The sequence below is a fragment of the Pseudomyrmex gracilis genome, unplaced genomic scaffold (assembly GCF_002006095.1).
Source record: "Pseudomyrmex gracilis isolate BER0280 unplaced genomic scaffold, ASM200609v1 scaffold_21, whole genome shotgun sequence".
In the NCBI taxonomy this organism is placed as follows: domain Eukaryota; kingdom Metazoa; phylum Arthropoda; class Insecta; order Hymenoptera; family Formicidae; genus Pseudomyrmex; species Pseudomyrmex gracilis.
In genome coordinates, this window is record NW_018020605.1 from 912,335 (window position 1) to 930,555 (window position 18,221).

At 37.5% G+C, this 18,221-nt stretch overlaps 1 protein-coding gene across 5 annotated transcripts; it reads right to left on the reverse strand.

Annotated features, from left to right (window-relative positions):
- Window positions 1-7,832: 7,832 nt before the first annotated feature.
- On the reverse strand, window positions 7,833-17,655 carry LOC109851810 (ras-related protein Rab-3). 5 transcript variants are annotated; one of them, XM_020422263.1, is made up of 5 exons: window positions 12,754-13,188; window positions 12,334-12,591; window positions 10,832-11,044; window positions 10,276-10,566; window positions 7,833-10,015 (listed from the first exon to the last, which is right to left on the reverse strand). In XM_020422263.1, the coding sequence occupies exons 2-5, from the start codon at window positions 12,451-12,453 to the stop codon at window positions 9,860-9,862; spliced, it is 780 nt and encodes a 259-aa protein (XP_020277852.1). In that variant the 5' UTR covers window positions 12,454-12,591; window positions 12,754-13,188; the 3' UTR covers window positions 7,833-9,859. The 5 variants fall into 5 exon arrangements, with proteins under 5 accessions (XP_020277852.1, XP_020277853.1, XP_020277856.1 ...); XM_020422264.1 differs by lacking the exon at window positions 12,754-13,188 and adding an exon at window positions 12,675-12,740; XM_020422267.1 differs by lacking the exons at window positions 12,334-12,591; window positions 12,754-13,188 and adding an exon at window positions 17,200-17,655.
- Window positions 17,656-18,221: the final 566 nt, after the last annotated feature.

Genomic DNA, 18,221 nt, shown 5'->3' on the forward strand with positions numbered 1-18,221 from the left:
GGCCCGCGCAGCACTGACTCTTTCTACTGGCCGTCCTCTCTGCCGTAGCTCTCGCCGATACGCTGCGAGAGACAGAGAGAGAGAGAGGAGAGATCGGAGCAAAGAGATGTGTGCGCACCTCTATATACACCCACGAGCGGAATGAACTGAAAATTAGGACTGGTACGGATTAATAAATACTCAATGAGCCGAAAAACGAATAGAATGCGGATATAATGCCGTGTCATTTGCAATAAGACGGCAGTAACAAACCTCACTATAAGTATATTGTTGCCAAGAAAAACTCCGAGTTTTTCTACGACGATCAGAATAATTGTTCTAAGTATATAAGGCCAATAAGAATAATTGTTGTATATACTTTTTTTTTGTAAATTCAATTCTTTCAACAACAAAAAAGAAGAGTTTCGCGCAACAAGGCGAAATTTTGGTTTATCGATTCGTTTGAGCGCGGTAGAATTTCTCGTTAACTGAGAGAGAGAGAGAGAGAGAGTCGTTGTGGCTAGGAAACTCTAAACAATCGGTCGTAATCAAAAAGCGATGTCCACGATTAACGAGCGACTTCCGTCGCGCTCCCATAATTACTGATCGCTTTCATTGGCGGCCACGTTCGAGGACAACGTGCCCCAAGATCGATCGATCGATTATCCGTAATCAAATAAGTTACACTCGAACAGAATTTCGAAAGGTCAGACGAAGCTCTCTGTTCGCTCTTGCTCGCTCCGCCACGGCCACCCTCATGCCTGATTCAAGGAATCTCTTTACTTGCTCACTTGCTCGGCAAAGCTTCCGCAAAGGCATCGGATCTGAAGCTAATGAAGGGATACATTCTCAAGCTCGGTTCGTGAAACGAAATGATGATAAGATTACAAATTAACATGCAAAAGAATAATACAAACAGATTTTCGTTACTCCATTTAATTTAATCAAACTTTACTTAAAGGATATTCATTGCGTTATGTGAGAATACAATATCCTCTTACATGTGTTGAACACGTGTTGCCACGCAATTTGTTACATTCGCGCCCATCTGCTTGTCGAACGAGAGATGGTTCGTCGAGTGCCAAGGACCTAATTTATGCGGAACGAGAGATTAGTGTCTCACTTCGAAGCGAGTCTGCGATACGATGATCTATTTTCATCTTTTTGCAGAGGATAAATTGTTGAAAGCATTCGATACGCAGATTCTACTTCAGCGAGAAGAACGAATCGTCCTATTTGTCTTGTTTCGCGCGTGTATAAAAAAACAAAAATCTGTCACTGTTTTGACCTTTGACAACGAATAGTTAACCTCAAGCGCACTCGACACACGTATTGCAAACGCGCGGCGCGTGCAAGTATCGGCACTGTAACAATATCTGCGAGGTGTAAAATATACACAATAGAGAGTGAGATATTTAAAACTTATTTAGCTTCAATTTGAAACATTTTAATTTGTGTAAATTTACATCGAACAAAATATCACCCATATATCATCAACATTCGTGTTAGCTTCTTCTTTCTCTCTCTTTCTCTTCTCTCTTCTTTCATTTTAAAAACTTAATTTATTTATTTGTTATATTTTATTTGATTGATCATTTATTCTATTTTACCAAAATGTGTTACTTTTAGCGGAGAGAAATTGATTTGAATAATACTTCAGCAGGTAAAAAGCGCGCAGATTAAAATTTAGATCGAGATAAAAGTAATTATCGCATTTTTCTGGAGATTAAGACGTAAAGAACAACGTTTGATTGCAATTTTACATTTGCTCATATCTCGGAGTGTCTTGAAATAAGAGTTCATTTATTGTCTTTCTGGCTGAAATAATCTTTATTCTCTCGAGTGTGTTGTTAACACAATGCTCGCAAATCACATTGTAAATGAGTATTGTAAATTATTCCCAAGTGAGCGTGTCGCAATAATCAGAGATTACGTATTGTTTGTTTTAATCAAAATAACGTGCAAAACCCACGGTCGACGTGACAAAATGTGAAGAACGCGCTTGCTGAAATATCGATCCCACGTGTTCGGCACGGTTTTACAAAATTTATATTACACTTTGTGTAATGATAAAAATTTATACACGATACAAAGTTATGAAAGGTATCTCACACGTTCAGGAGGAGAGAACAAATTTCCAACGTTAGGTTATTCCCTGTTGGGACTAAGCCTGATGAATTGGGAAATATTTCTTTTCTCTTGTGCAATATTGCAATGCCTACAATATTAAGCAAACATTATATTGCATGTTATATTTACATCGAGATAATTCAAGTCACCGAATATAAAATGTTTTTGTAAAATTTTCTTTGTGTATATTGGTTTTTTTCAAACGTTCAAAACTCATTTGTGGACACTTTACGCGAGTTCTTATCGTCGCTTGAGAAACTTTCATTGTTTACTGCCATTTTGTTTCTTGCATGTCTGACTTTCATTAACTATTCTTTGATTATGCAAAAAAGAAAAAACAAAAGACCGTTCAGTGTGATATAGCTTATTATATATTAAATACCGTATCGCCGTGGCGAACGAGAAAACACCGTCACACGCGATATCACACGTTAGACGCTAACGTTTTATTCTGGGATCTATTCTACGGGGAATTCCAAGGCTTATTTTTGAATGGACGAAAATCGTTCGTCACTTTGAGCAAATCTAATAAATATTCCATCTATATATATATATATATATATATATATTTCACGCGCGTTTCTTATCCTGGAGGAGATTTCTCCTCCAAATTTCTCTTCTCCTCTCTTGTCTTTTTCTCCACCCCTTTCTTCCTCTCTGCTACACAAGTTTCCCTATGTAACTCGATATTTACGGTTCGTGATGTTAAAGTGTTACACAGAGCACGACCCAATTTATCGCGAATCCGGTATAACGACTTCGTTTTCGACCGGGTCTTCGTGTGCTACACTCCGCAGACAATCTCGTTAAGCCGCCGCCGTCGTCGTCGTCGTCGTCGTCTACAACGACACAGCAATGGAAAAACTAATCATCCGCCACAAAGACTCAAAGTTAATGGAGTGTCCAGGAAGACTCGCAGATTTTTTAAAATTCATGACACGTCTTAGCGTGTGATGGTCTAACGAGATTACCTCGCGCTATATATTTACATATTGATCTCCATCGCGTCTCTTATCTATAGACTGTTTGATCGACTTGCTGTCAATTTTCTATTAAACATTGTAAGTGTACCGATAATTTCCGACTAAAAGGAATCATAAAAAAAAATTCGGGTTTTATGTCTTCTGACTTTATGTTCTCGTGGAAAATTTCTATAGAGAATATATAAACTTCAAAATTTATTCAGAAGCAAGTGTAAAATTTACTCGTTACTTTGCAAGAAGATTCATAAGAGATAAAATTTATTCATCAACTGTAACTATGATTATTAACTTGTTAACGATTCTACTATTTCGTAATAATTCGAGAATTTCAAATAATTTAATATGTATATCTCTCTTTTGTGTGTATAAAGTAAGAAGAAATCAGAGATTTGAGAGAAACAGAGAAAAGTCGAGAAACTTTAGACATTTCAGATCGGACATTTGAAATATGATTTTTCTGCAAATATAATGTATATATTTAAATATCTATTTTATAAACAAAATTAGAATATATGACTTGGATGGTTTTTATTACTCATTTTCTATCTAAAAAATCTATGCGGCGACCGAACAAAACAGCCGATTCATCTGCTCTAGATGGATTTGCCGACGTTTCACCAGGTAGGCATCGACGGCCCTCCTCTCTGTGGGTCAATGCCTATCGACTCTATTTTTACCTTATTGAAAGACAAGGAAGGTTCTCTTCAAAGAGAGGATAGATAAAACCTTCTTTTAATTATCCAAGCAGAGAAAAGATACAAAATTCCTCATCTTTCCCGCATGTTCCATTTCTTCAGTTATTTTAGTTTGCTAGAAGATGTGTAAAAAATATGTCGGAGAAAACTACCCGGATGTTTGAGATCCGTGAGAAAACGCTTAGACCCGCTGATTTCTGCCGAGACGGAATCAGGTTGCAGTGAGCTGCCAACGATTTCCCAGAGTGCATCACGTCGCGCGATTCCGCGGTAAGAATTTGTTGTCGACTACTTCTGAGAGAGAGAAGAGAGAGAGAGAAAAAAGGTAAAGAGCACAGAGAGAAGGAGAGACGGTGAGGGTTAAGATCCAACGAGGCGAATGCCTCGAGTGCTCGCTGATGCAGCAGCGATCGGGACTGTGCAACCGACAAGATGACGGGGATATCCGCGCAGGGCCAACAACGCGAGCGCATGTCGCCAGAATTTTTCCTGGACATGAGCGCGAGGAACGAGCTTTCCGCGTCGTCCGCCCGCTGCCAAGAAGATCTATTTACGGCAACGTCACCATGCTTTTGGACGTCCAAGGCCAGTGGCTAACAACTCTCTTATTTATCTTTCATTCCCCTTCATTACCCTTAAAGCGATCGATCGACTTTTGTGCGCAATAGTATTGTATTTCTTTCTTCTGATTTTTTGAAATACTAGTATTACATAGACGTATCCTGCGCGGTTTACAGTAATGTTTTTTTTTTTTTTTTTTTTTGATGTTTGGATTAAGGAAAAAATGAAACTTACCAGATAAAGAAGTTTTTGTAAAAAAGTTTGAAATTTTTTTAAACGACAATCGTGGGAAGTTAAATTAATTTTCAAATGTTCGCGCACGATTTTAGTACGATTTTAGAAGTAGTGTTTACACAAATTAGGTCTCATTATAAAATTTAGTCTCTCGTTATTTCAACATCGTGACTTCGAGCTTCGCTTAATTAGCGTTTTAATAACGATCAAAGTATTGAAAGTTTATGGACAATTGCCAATTTCAAGAGCCAGTTTCTTGAGGATTTATTTTTACAATGACACCTGCGTTCCTCATAAATATTTCGAATTGCGGTTCGACGATTGCTTTGTGTAAATAGCGAGCGCTCTGATTTATCGACACCGCAATATTTGTTGTACAAGAAAGTTTGATCGCAAAGGAAGTATATCAGGAAGATATTAAAATTTATCAAAAATATAACAAGAAGATATTAAAATTTATCGAAAGTATAACAGAAAGATATTAAAATTTATTGATGAAATGATCAAGTAAGGCAACATATTTGAAAAAAAATGCGAGATTACGATGTACAAGTCAAAATTGGTGATAAATCAAGAAGACTTTTTTTTAGTGATAATAATTACGGACATCGGGAAATATCAAGGTACGAGATAGCACGTAGCTGGCCCAACGAGAATCTTCTTTTTTCCCTCTGATTACTTCTTTTTTTTTTTTTTTTTTTGCTGATCTCGCAAGACCTCGGCGCAGTCCTTTCAGCACCGGGATGTAGTATCGTGAGATTGGATGCAATCACCTCTGCTCGGATTCTGAGAGCTAATTTTGTATTCGCACGTAATTTTAGAGGGACGTAATACTTTTCAATGACGCACTTCTATTTCTATGTCGAGCATCGAAAGAAGTAAAATCCAAGTTTTCGAACTCTGGGCGTTTTTTTTTTCAATTGTACAATTGCAGCCGTGAATAACACACTTAACAGTTATACAAATTGAAAGCTCGCGCTCGAATCAATAACGCAACGATCTAACGTTAAAATCTCTCGACAAAGAGCAAATATTGAAAAAACTTTATTAAAAAAAAAAAAAAAAAAAAAAAATGTGTGTCTTCGAAAGACGAGAACAAAAGAATTTATTGAATATTTTATTCGTATTATTTGACGCGCATTTGAATGAATATCTCTAATAAAGTAGTTCGATAGTAGTTTAAGTGCGTATTTCTCTTCGCGCTATTCTTACCTTTTCTGTAATCGAGGAGCGCGTTCAATCGAGCAGGTTCGTTGGAGGAAGAAACGCAAGAAGCGGCACAACGTGTTACTCCCGTGGAGAAAATCGATCGCTGACTGTATATTTGTTTCTATACAATTAAGCTCTGTCTATACGATCGATGCCTGATACATTGGCGTACAATGAAGCTTCATGTGTCGCGCCAATTCTATAGGGAAAGTCATCGCGATAATAAATCGCAAGCCGGTCATTGCCGGAAAATTCGATCGACGCGACAGAATCTCTTTTTTTTTTTTTTTCTTTTAACGATATGCGCTATGCAAGGCAAGGAACGACAGGCGATACGGTCGGAAACTCGCGCAAAGTTTTAAACGGTGCAACCGTTCGCTCTCGACGTAAGATCGAACTCTTCGGGATGTAGACACTTCGCTCGTCATCGCGTTTATTAACGAAACACTCGGTGAATTCTTTCGAGCCGTGAGATGAAGAACGCGTTATCGCGCAAAAAATAATCTACGAGTTTGCCGGAGGATTCGGTGGTTGATACGATAGTGCACGAGAACGCTCTGCGGAAAATAGACGAATTAATAAAAGTCGATATAAAAAAAATCATATTTGGCGGACTTTGCTATTGTCGCTCAATTGATCTCAAGAGTGATTTATATTTTGTCTGTCTGTGTCAGTAGCGAAAGACTATTAAAGGCTCTGCTTATTTAAAAATAAATAAACAAAATTCTTTCGTGAAGTCTTTTCAATCAATGTTAATTCGTCAATTTTTCCACAATGTAAGTTAATGGCAAAATTGCAATTGGGGAAGGTGAGAAGACTAATCGAGAGTCAATACGACTCTCTTACGGTTCGGTGGGATCGCGATAAGCGCGATCGCCAAACTATCTACCAATTGGTCCTCCGAATTGTTCGTTAATGATTTGTACACGTATTGCAAATTATAGATTTACTCCACTGCTCATTTCAATTCTTTTCTTCTTCTCTCTCACGTGCTTTACACAGGCACGCACACGCATACGCTGCGCATGCAACGCACGCAATTCACAATTAACTTTTCTGTCATTTTCTTGTTTTTAAATATATATGTATATATATATATATATATCGTTTACATTTGTTCCTATGTCTTCTGATCTTTTCATTGCAAATTACTTCCCGTGTTCTCTCATTCTCTCTTTCTTTCTCGCTATCTTTCACTCGCTGTCTTTCACGCACTCGGTCTTTCTCTCTTTCTTTCTTTCTCTCTGGGAATTTTTGCGTTTAACGAATTGTGCACATATACACGTACAAGTAACATATACGACGGTCGTTGAGAACATTCATGTGTGTGATTGACTTCTGCTACAATTATACAGCTTATTTTAAAGTACAATTGTTCTGTTACAAATGGTTAACGTAAACGCCTGGTGATGTGAGTTTTTATATATCTCCACGTGATATATCACGTGGTGTGTATACAGAGCATTCTTTCTGTGTGTTTGGAGTGTACTGAAAGATTATTGTTTTTTTTTTTTTTTAAGTTTTTTATCTCGTTTTAACGTAGTTATTATTATTAATATTAGGCGTATATATATAGTACAGTTTTACACACCGTACAATACATACGTACAAGATTCCCGCGACAACCGGAAAAATCTACGGTTTTTCTTTTTACTTTACTCGCATAATTTAACATTTTCGGATTACATTGGTAGATTGAGTGTTCCTCTTTTTTTTTTGCCTGCACTGTCTGCACTCACATATTCTATTCGATTTCTGCTAATGGCACATTTTATTCGAGCGTTTTTTTACGCTCGTTATTTCCGTTCATATTTTTCTCTTCCGGATTTTCTCCGAAGTACACGAGGAATCCGACTAACAATTCGCTATATAACTTATAACGATCCACAATTTTGACAGCCAATTAAAACGATGATTTTACAATGAGTCAATGACGCCCGGTGTCGCGGGGCCGCGCGATCTCGTGCGTGCTCGTCGCGAAAAATCCGCGCACGGGTTATATAAGTTATTAACGCGTACATTACACCTCATTACAAGAGATTCAATGATACATAATAGATCTTGTTTTTATTATCTCAGTTATGTACAGAGGGCAGCTTGTCTATAGTATAGGTAGAGTTTTAACGCCGGATGACAACTGAAGTAATGTTAAGCGCGCCGGGACGCCGATACCCCTCGATAATTGACGCCAGATCGATGCTCACAGTTTTTCTCTGCGCGCTACTTTGAGTCGAATTTAGTTATCGTGTGCAGAGTGTTGTGTCATTTAAAGTCGATATAATTATATCGAACGATTTAATTTATTTAACATTACGTAACATAGCGACTCGCGTCTCACGGTTGTGTCATCTTGACGCTCTCCTCGAAGCTCGACCGAATGTTTATTTCTTCACGATTTTTTTTATCGAAAACATTTTTGTCTCCCAGTGATCTTCTTTGAAAAGTTTCGATCGACGAAGTATAATTAAGATATTAATTATTAATTAATTACATTACATAAAATATGCAATTTTTTTGCAACAAATCTTGTGTATTTTACATCAATTAACGCATATCTAACAAATGTCACTTTATTTCTCAGCGAGACGTAAAAGTATCTCCGATTGTTGAATAATAAAATCGTTGAAGAAAAAAATTTAAGTACAAATTTGTAAGTACTGACAATAAATTATAAACGCAACCCATGTGTCAACATTGCATTTTAACATCGCGCACATCTTCGCGAGATTTAATACGTTTTAATATGATTTAATCGATATATTCTGCACTTTCTTGTAGTTTTTGTTAAAATTATTGACGTTTATTGTCGGATTTTTCATCGGGGGCACGTGTTGTGCTTAACGTGTGATAGAGACGTTGAGATACTCTGGAAGTCACTCCCTTCGGTCGTGCGACGAATCTACAGTGCCAAACATCGAGTGAGCAACATCGTCCCTACTATTAACGATTCATCGTCATTAATTGTGATCAACTTCGAAACAACACGCATTTAATCTAATCTCCGTCTTCTTGCAATTTTCGCTAGTTCCTCTCCTTTTTTTTCTAAATAGAAATTAACCGACATTATTTCATTGAGTTCAGATCTCCAGAAACACGTAGAAAGAGAGTATTTTTGTTTTTATTTGTTTGTATTATACGCGTGCTGTCATTAGCTGAAACGTTACACATTGATAAACATTAGAGGTACAATACATATATCGATTATGTGTGCGCGTAACTATCTTAATAACGTACATATTATGTCAGAATTCAAGATTTTGTACTTGAGATCGTAGAAATATAGATTTAAAAACAAACATTATTATACAAAATATGGCGTTTGGACACTTTTATAAATTCTTAACTGTTGCAGAGTTATTTATTCTTATTCGTATATATGCGCGACTAGATTTTTGTCCCCTCGTTTGTTTGTTTGTTTGTTTTTTTTTTTTTTGTCGCGAAAAACTGTAGAGAAATGTGTCACACATTTTTTATTCCCGATATTAAAAACATAAATGATTGATGTGTATGTGTGTGTGTGTGTGTGTGGATTTTTTCCTGCTATTATCTACAATTGTCGCGTGTTTGCACAACATGGAGATTTGAATTCATCAAAATTATGCCGAGTACACTCTTGACTGCTTTGTCAAGTTTTTCGGATTAACCGAAAGGAGGACCGTTTTTTCTTTCTATCCGATCGTATTACAGCAGCTCGGTCGCACCTTGATAATCACAATCGTTATATATATACTTTTTTTTTTTATAATAGCATGTATTATTTATATATACCATCTCGCACCGAAGGATGAAAGGAAATATAGGTGAGAACGAAAGACGATCTCTGAAATAAATAACGCAACGAGAGAAACGACGAAGTAAGTAGACTAGTTAACACGCCAATGTCGCACATGACATTTTTATTCTTCTCTCTCTTTCTCTCTCTCTCTCTCACTCTCTCTCTTTCTTTCTTTCCTCTTTTCTTTTTATCTTTCTCTAAACATACGCAACACACACGTGCAGCACACATGCGCGCAAACACACGTATACGATCTCTTCTTTTCTTCTTTCAGCGTATCGCCGCATTTCTTTTTAGCAATTACAATTGGTGTTCGCTGGATTTGTCGGCTGATCGGTGAGTCTCTGGCCCTTATTCTGGCCGGCACCACCCGCCATCAGGGTCGGATCGTTGTCCAGGGATTCGCTCATCTTGTCGCATATTATATCCACCAGCTGTTCGAACACCGCCTGTCGAAACGAAAAACAAAGAGAATCGATCAATCGCGCGTGACCTCGCGACCGCCGCATGGATCGATACACCGCGCTTGTTTGCGTTTATTTTGGGGCGCAATAAGATAAGATCGCGTATTAGATAACGCATCGGATCGGCGGCGCCTAAGAAACGTGTCGTAAATTACAGAAAAATAAAATAACTATATAAAAATCGTGTATCTGCTTTTTTTTCAAGATAAATATGCCGAAGAATTCACGTGCGAAGAAACAATTACCTTGACATTGATGTTCTCCTTAGCTGATGTCTCGAAAAACCGTACTCCTAATTGCTCCGCCAATTGTTTACCCCTCTCGGTACTAATCACTCTCTCCTCCTCCATATCGCACTTGTTGCCCACGAGAATCACTTGGGCGTTGTCCCACGAGTAGTTCTTTATTTGCGTGACCCAGTCTTGTACCGAATTGAATGACTCTTCGTTTGTGATGTCGTACATTAGGATAAAGCCCATCGCGCCTCTGTAATAGGCCGTCGTAATTGTTCTGTATCTCTCCTGTCCCGCTGTATCCTGTGAGATTAAATAGCAAATGATACATTTTATTATTAAAGAGAATATATATTGCGCCATAATTTTTTGGTCGGAGATAATTGTAATTTTTTAATTAAGATAATTGTAATTTGCAAATAAATATCTATTCACACAATAAAACGTATATTATTGACGCGAAAATATTTTTCGTCGTGAATTTTTGGGTTTTCTGGTAACTCGTGCAAGTTTTTTTTCTCCCGACGGGATCGTAGGGATAAGTGAACTACTTTAGAGACGTACTGACCCAGATCTGTAGCTTGACTCTTTTGTCGTGTCTGAAGACGGTTTTCACTTTAAAGTCGATCCCTACAGTCGACACGAAAGCCGAGGTGAACGAGTCGTCCGCATAGCGAAAGAGAAAGGAAGTTTTTCCGACGGACGAGTTGCCGATTATCAGCAACTTGAACATGTAGTCGAAGTTTTGATCTGCGGCATCTCTGCCATCTTGGCGCGCCATCTGTGAAGAACAAAATTGTTCGGATTAATCTTGAAAAATTGTATCTCGTGCAGAATTAAAATTTACTCTTAAGAATACGGCGCGTTTTAATTGCACAATTCAAGCACGAAATGATTAGCATCTCTAAAAAAAAAGAGAGAATCTTTACTTATACATATAAAATTAGATTCTAGCGTAGAAATTAGTTTCACAAATGATGATAAGTGCAATAATTCAGAGAAAGTACGTGTTATTAATATAAAAATAAGAATTACGGAAGTAACATTATCTTCAAATTTTGCAAAAAACTTATTTATTTAGATTTGGAGATATATATAGATATAAAAGACTTGTGTGGGCATTATAATTTGGTGTTTCACGTGGGCACGTTGTAAAAGCTGCATCACTTTCATGAGAGAGGAACGAGATGAACAAGAGACGACCGTGCGATGCAACAGATGAATTTCCTAGCGATGCAAAACTCGTCGTAGTTTATCGGAACCGCTCGGCCATGTTCAGAAGAACGTCGGATAAAAATATCGAAAAGCTTGAGGCCGTAAACATGTAAAAAGACACACGAGAGAGAGATTTTATAAAGGTTTCTTCTCAGTTCGCAGAGACTCTCGAGTTTTAGAAAATCAATTCAACTCCACTTTCTATGTATTGTAACTTGTGTGTGTGTGTGTGTCAAATTGTAAAAACAAGATCTTTATTTATTGAATGAAATAAAAACAAAATATTTTTTTAATAAACCCAAAATTCTGCAAAAATAAAAACTTTGATACCTCTCTCGTTCTGACGTTACTGTCAGAGTTTTTATAAATGAAAATATTTTTATCTTTATAACATCTTTTTATTGATATTGTCGGATTGCAAGCTGTTAAATAAACACAAAGTAAAATGGTAATATAAAAAAATATAAAAAAATATAATATGAGGTAATATAAATATACGGTAGAATAGTAATTAAAAAAAAAAAAAAAAGCTAAATTGCTTCAGCGCAATTTTCAGCTTCTTTATGTTCATCATTGTTTTTTAGATTCTTTGCGACTCATTGTCACAAAGATCTCAATTATACACACAATAAGTGACAAGCGGAAAATTCAATTGAATTCAAATATTCCACTTTGCTCGTGTAATTTATAAATCGTCAATGTTATCACGCGTGTAAGACTTAATTGAATTCCAATGAATTTTCTCGCGCATTTTTCCTCTGTCAAAGTTTTTCTCTTCGATTTCCACGAGAAAAAAAAAAGAGAGAGAGATTTTTGCAACACAGTTACTTTAATCGAATCGATATTCTCCGGTACCGGATTATTCTCCTGCGGGATAATCTCGACGATGGACAGCATCCGGGCCATCCTTGTGCGCAGCTCGAAAACAGAGTCCTTAACATGCGTGCGGGACGCGTTCTCGCACCTCTTCGCCATCTCACGCGTCACATTGATGTGACACCCAATCGATCTTTTTGTGTCTCCCTTTCTCTGTTCCCTTCTTTTACAGCGCTTCGATCACTTTAACGGGAGCGATTTCTCTCAATGTCCCATCTAGTCCCCGTCTTTTATTAACTGCAATTTATTAACCGCTTTTTATATTTTCATCGCCTATCCAATTATCTTTGTTTTTCTTTTTTTCATTGTAATTTATTTACCGTCTTGTTAAACTATCTCTTGTTTTATTAATTAATTAACCGCTTTATGCTTAAACGTCCCTAGTCTTGGTTTATTCACCGTTTCATTAGGTTGCGGTGGCATTAAATAACCGCGCTTGTTCCAGCAGATTGTATTAATTAACGACGTCCGTGCTTCGTTGGTTTGTTCTCCTTTAATTTCTTCTTCAACCGAGACGACGATGCTTTTACTTCGATATAATTATTGATCACTTTTTTTGACGTTCACTGTTTACTTATCACTTCGCTATTCTTTGACGCACAGCGCAAAATAGTCCCGCTCGATATGATTAAGTAATTAAATGATGTAATTAAATCTCTGACTAATTAAACGGTAACAAAAAGACAAATTACTGTATCAGGCACTGTATCCGCGTTCGTGGCAAATGACCATTATGTTAACGCGAAATTATTTAGGTCGGTTTGAATAGATGAGCTGTCCGAGCGACAAACGAGCAACGACGTGGCCGATTTCGCGGTTCTTTCTTCCGTATGTGTACATACATACCATGTTTCTTCGTGTTGCCGACAACGATAATCGAAACCTGCTGCTGCCGAGCGATAGCGTGCGGTTTGCGCAGGTGCGTATACATACGATCGTGTTCACGTCGCACACTTAATGCAAACTTTCCATTTATTCTTTTTATCTCGTTAATGAACAGTTTTTTTTTGCGACTCTTATTTACGTGTATTTTTCCGATCCAGTTTTTAACAAAAACTGAATTTTCTTCGCGACGAAAAACGGCGCACTTTGAACTATTCTAGAGCGACAAAAAACATGACAAAAGTATTACTTTCCGCTTTTCTTCCGACACAAAAGTCGATAAAATGTAAAAGCAGAAGTTTCCAAGCTCATTGATTACCGATTCGTCACAAGTAACATGCCGTATTCGTGATTGGAAATCAATCGGTGGATCAAGAGAGAGCTATAAATGGTTACGTTCGAAAAACTCAACACACACACACACAGTTACACAATGGTTGAGAGAGATTATGGGTATTCCTAAAAACCCATCACAGTTCTAAAAGTAGAATCCAATCACAAGTGATAATCTCTCAACTGTTGTGCAACTATTGTGTTTTCTGAATGTAATCAATATCTATGCGAATATACATGTAAAGTTGCGGTTGTGGAAAGTTTTTAGATTCTACAGCGGGCACAATCTCTCGATTTCACACTCGATTTGTACAATTTACTCTTTGGACAAAATATACAAGAAAAAAAAAATATATATATACGAGAAAACAACGGAAAAAATATAGAATGTAAAAATAAGAAATATAGAAATAGAGGAATATAGAAATGTAAAAATAGGAACTGTATCGATCTCTTCTCTTTAATCTATACTTATACTGTCTATCATGTGCATTTTGTGAAAAAAAAACGTTTGGCATGATATTTTTATCCTTTTCCTAGTTTCTTATTTAGAACCAGAACATGTCGGCCAAAAATTGCTTAACCGCGATTATATTCTTGACGTTTCTTTGAACTGTCAAAAATTAATATTTTCTAAATTTGAAAAATCTTAACATACTGACACATCGCAGTTTTTAAAAATTATTATTTATAACTTCTTTTGTTTGTCTGCACTTACATACGACTGAAACATTATTAACATATTCTTGACAAATGGACTTCGCGAGAAAACAAAACAACAAAAACACCTGCGGAACTGCAAAAGTACGCTTTGTAGTTTTTTTTTTTTTAAATCTGCACAATGCGCGTTTATCACTGTTTACAACTACGTTAATGAATTATACGGATGTAATCAGGAGAACAATATGACTGCGACAATCGCGCGAAGAGCACTGCATATAATTATTTTACGAGGCGTGCGATAAAAGGGAGAGAGGATAAAATCTTATCCGGAAAGTTGCGTCACGCACTTGTATACACAAGCCTCATATATATATATTGTGTGTACACGCATTATGTGTTGTACGGTCAAGGAAAAGTAGGACAAGGTTTTCCGTGTGCGATAACAATATCGGCGCTATATGTCATATCAACGTTAACGCCGGACGATTCTCGCGAAAAAAAGGCGCGAGCATGCGCGACGTCACCTGTACGCATTGTCACCTGTACACATATTATAAGTATGACGTCTTTCATGAAAATGAGAGAAGGGTAATTGAGCGGTCCAGCGTTTAAAGAGAAAGATAATGACGGAGCGGACGTTCTGCGGAGGTCAAGTAGATACGGAAATCGATGGTGTGACGGCGATGAGGACAAGTCCATTTTTTTTTCTCGCTTAAGAAACTTCGTTCGTCCGAAAATTACAGTTTCACGAGATTACGATTATTAAGTTTGCGATTATTTTGCGGGAATATTGCACAGTTGGTGGTAATATTACGCTGCGCTCTCGTTGCAAATATTATATCATTCGATATTTTATCTCGCGGAGGGTGATAGCACGGTGTGATTCTTATTTAAAGATTTCAAAAAAATCCACGCTTATCATCGTCTGAAATTCCGTTAAAATGCAAATTCGCATTTAAGTCGAAATGTAATTAAACATTTTGTATCGGAGTAAAGAAAATTTGTCGAAGAAATCTCTCTTATGTATATGCATAACTTGTGAAATAAGTTCAATTTTTTAATTGCATCGCGCATAATATATACATATATATATATATATATATATATATATATATATAATTCCCGTCTTCCGAGAAAATTAATGCGAATGTGAACACAAAAATCGACCTGATATCTCAAGAGAATAAAAAAAATGTGAGAAGAAAAAAATTTCTTCGTACTGTCTCAACCGTTTGACTTGCAGTAACTCGATTCGAGTTGTCTTTCGTCAGAAGGCGCAATTACTTGCACCGGATGCATAATCATCTGATTCGTATTCGTAGTCACGCTCTCTCTACGTTAGATTCCCTGACGACAGAACAAGAACGAACGGCAAGAGGAGCAAATATTTTCGGAGGCAAATCGATTGTTATACCCCGTGCCCGCCCACGTTTGTTCGCGTTTCTCGCGCCACCCGTAGTTACGTAGTTTCGATTTCAGTGCATCGGGGAGTTAGTAGAATGAACGGCGGCGAAAGATGGAGCCTCCGTTTACGTCAGAGACACGCGCGTTAGCGTAGAAGACATCGGTCTTTAAATGGCCCTCCAACGCCTACGTAGAAAAACTAAATACGATAATCAACTAACTCCTCGTTGACGTCCAGCTGATTACGTCGCGATGGGTTTTTAGCCTGTAAAATTAGTGCGGTTATTTGTCAGTTAATAGACAGTGAAGTATACAGAGCAACCTTGAAAAATGTCAGAGTTGGGAAGTAGAAGAGAAAAATTGATCATACAAACACTGATTGAGATGTAACGTTACGCTAATTAAAAAAGAGTAAAGTATAATAAAATACAAGATTTTTTGTGATATCACACACACATGGCAAATAAATATTATTATACTCTGTTCATTATTGTTTTATATTTATATGATGTTTATACGTGTCATATATTATATATTTTGTGTTATATCAATATTTATTACTTATTAATTTGTTTTTAATAATAAAGATAATATTTGTGATTTAAAATGAACACAATTGTTATTCCGAACAAACAAGAACTTTTCGAAAACTCGAAAAAAAAAAAATTGTTATAATAAACGCGCTCGATTACAAAGGCCGACACTCAGCTGAGTGTTGGACGGCAGAAAGCTAATTTATCGACGTATTTATTCCATTATCTCGGCTTTTTTATTTCGTTAATTTTTGAAAAATGCGCAAAACAATTTGTGACATTGCGCAATTTACTCGCAAAATCTCGAATCGATAGAAATCACAGAGAAAGGTGTTGTGTGTGGGACAAATAAAATAAAGTCATGTAAAAAATTGATTAAAAGTTGGTCAAAGCGTGGTCACCTACGTCACACCGACACCTCATGATGTCGCATGAAACGCAGAAAGTGTGAGCCCGGATGAATGGAAAGTCAGACGATCGTGCCCGCAGCTTTTACAACTGATAGAAGAAAACAGGAAAGACAGAGAAAGAGAGAAATTTTTACTGCCGTAGTGAATTAAGTTTTTTAAACGCTTTTTTAACGCGAGATGACATGTTGAAGAAGCTATAATAATAAACTGAAAGATATTTATGATAAATATAGATAAAGTATACATGTATATTTGAAAGGAAGAAATAAACGGGACAAAATATGGATGAAACGTTTCTCTCTCTTTTCTCTCAAAATATACACGTTATAAAATAAAGAAAACCAGAGAGAGAGAGAGAGAGAAAGATAATGATGACGATGATAAAATAAGACGAATATAAAAATAGAAATATTCAAAGGACAGAAATAGACAAGTACCAAGAGAAACAGAGAAAGATAGAAAGAGAAAGAGAGAGAAAAAGAGAATTAGAGTGAGAGGAAGAGAGAGAGTGAGAAATCAATAAGCAGGCTATCGACGAGTTTACTTTCCCGAGGAAAACTTCTCGCTCTCTACACTCAATTGCTACCGAATCTCTCGTGAAGAGATTGCCCAAGTGTCACCTGGAAGAGTCACTCCCTGAAGGTGGGGTAGGTGGTGGTTTCTCTTTCTTGAGCGGACGAGACGGGATCGCTCTCTCTTCCTATAATCGTCGACGAGCGGAAATCCTGCACGGATTCGTCGTCAGCGCAGTTGTCGATGCGACGTTAGATGCGACGACGGATGCACCACGCGTTGCGCTGCGCTCGGTCGTCGATCAATTAATATTTAACGCACGCAGGAAAGGCGCGAGGGGGGTGGGTAGCGATAGCGGGGAGGGGCGGTCAGCACACAAGGGTGATGTTGGGGATGTTTCGATGTGAACCGGCGCTCTCTTTCCTCGCGATCGCACCAAGCGAGCGACAAAACACAATGACGAGACGCGAGCACGCAGGGGTTTTATTTCGTAAGAGCGATTACAAGGCGACTGGGACAGCCCGCTCTCGGTGGAAGTGTCTCGCGCACCGCGTAGACCATTCGCTCGCTGGCTATAGCTAAAATATCGACCATTTCTCGCACGACCCCCGCCCGTCGTCGGGTCCAATACTGGGGGATGAATTCGCGCCTGCGCCACCAAGCAACCCTTGACTGACATCAATATAATCGTGAACGAAAGCACGCTCACTTCTTCGGGGGAGAGAGAGAACACTTGTTGATCCGGAGGATGTCCCGTGGATATCTCGCTCCGAACGACTTCTGCGAGACTTTCGATTTGCCGCTCCGGCTCGGATCTTGCGCGAAACGCTTTGATCAGGACGTGAAAAGACCACGTCTTCCATCTACACCAAACCTGAAGAACCAACACGAATTTCTTTCCATTCTGTCGGCACTCGTAGTTTCATGGTCATCGATATTGATTCAATGTAACGTCTTATATTACTTTCGCACAAAACAAATGTCACATATATACAAAATATTTTATGTTATTTTTATTTTTATTTTTATCATACAGTTTCATTTTATTTTACGTACAATAGCGCCATGAAAACAAACACGTAAAAATAATACATTTTTGTGAATTGTTCAACATTAACAACGTTTTATT

Excerpts from the sequence above, each read along its gene's own strand:
- LOC109851810 (XM_020422263.1), bottom strand. The coding sequence starts at position 12,453 with ATGGCGAAGAGGTGCGAGAACGCGTCCCGCACGCATGTTAAGGACTCT. Across the intron at positions 10,567-10,831 it reads GAGTCAAGCTACAGATCTGG|GATACAGCGGGACAGGAGAG; the intron begins GTCAGTACGTCT and ends TTAATCTCACAG. Across the intron at positions 10,016-10,275 it reads AGGAGAACATCAATGTCAAG|GCGGTGTTCGAACAGCTGGT; the intron begins GTAATTGTTTCT and ends TCGTTTCGACAG.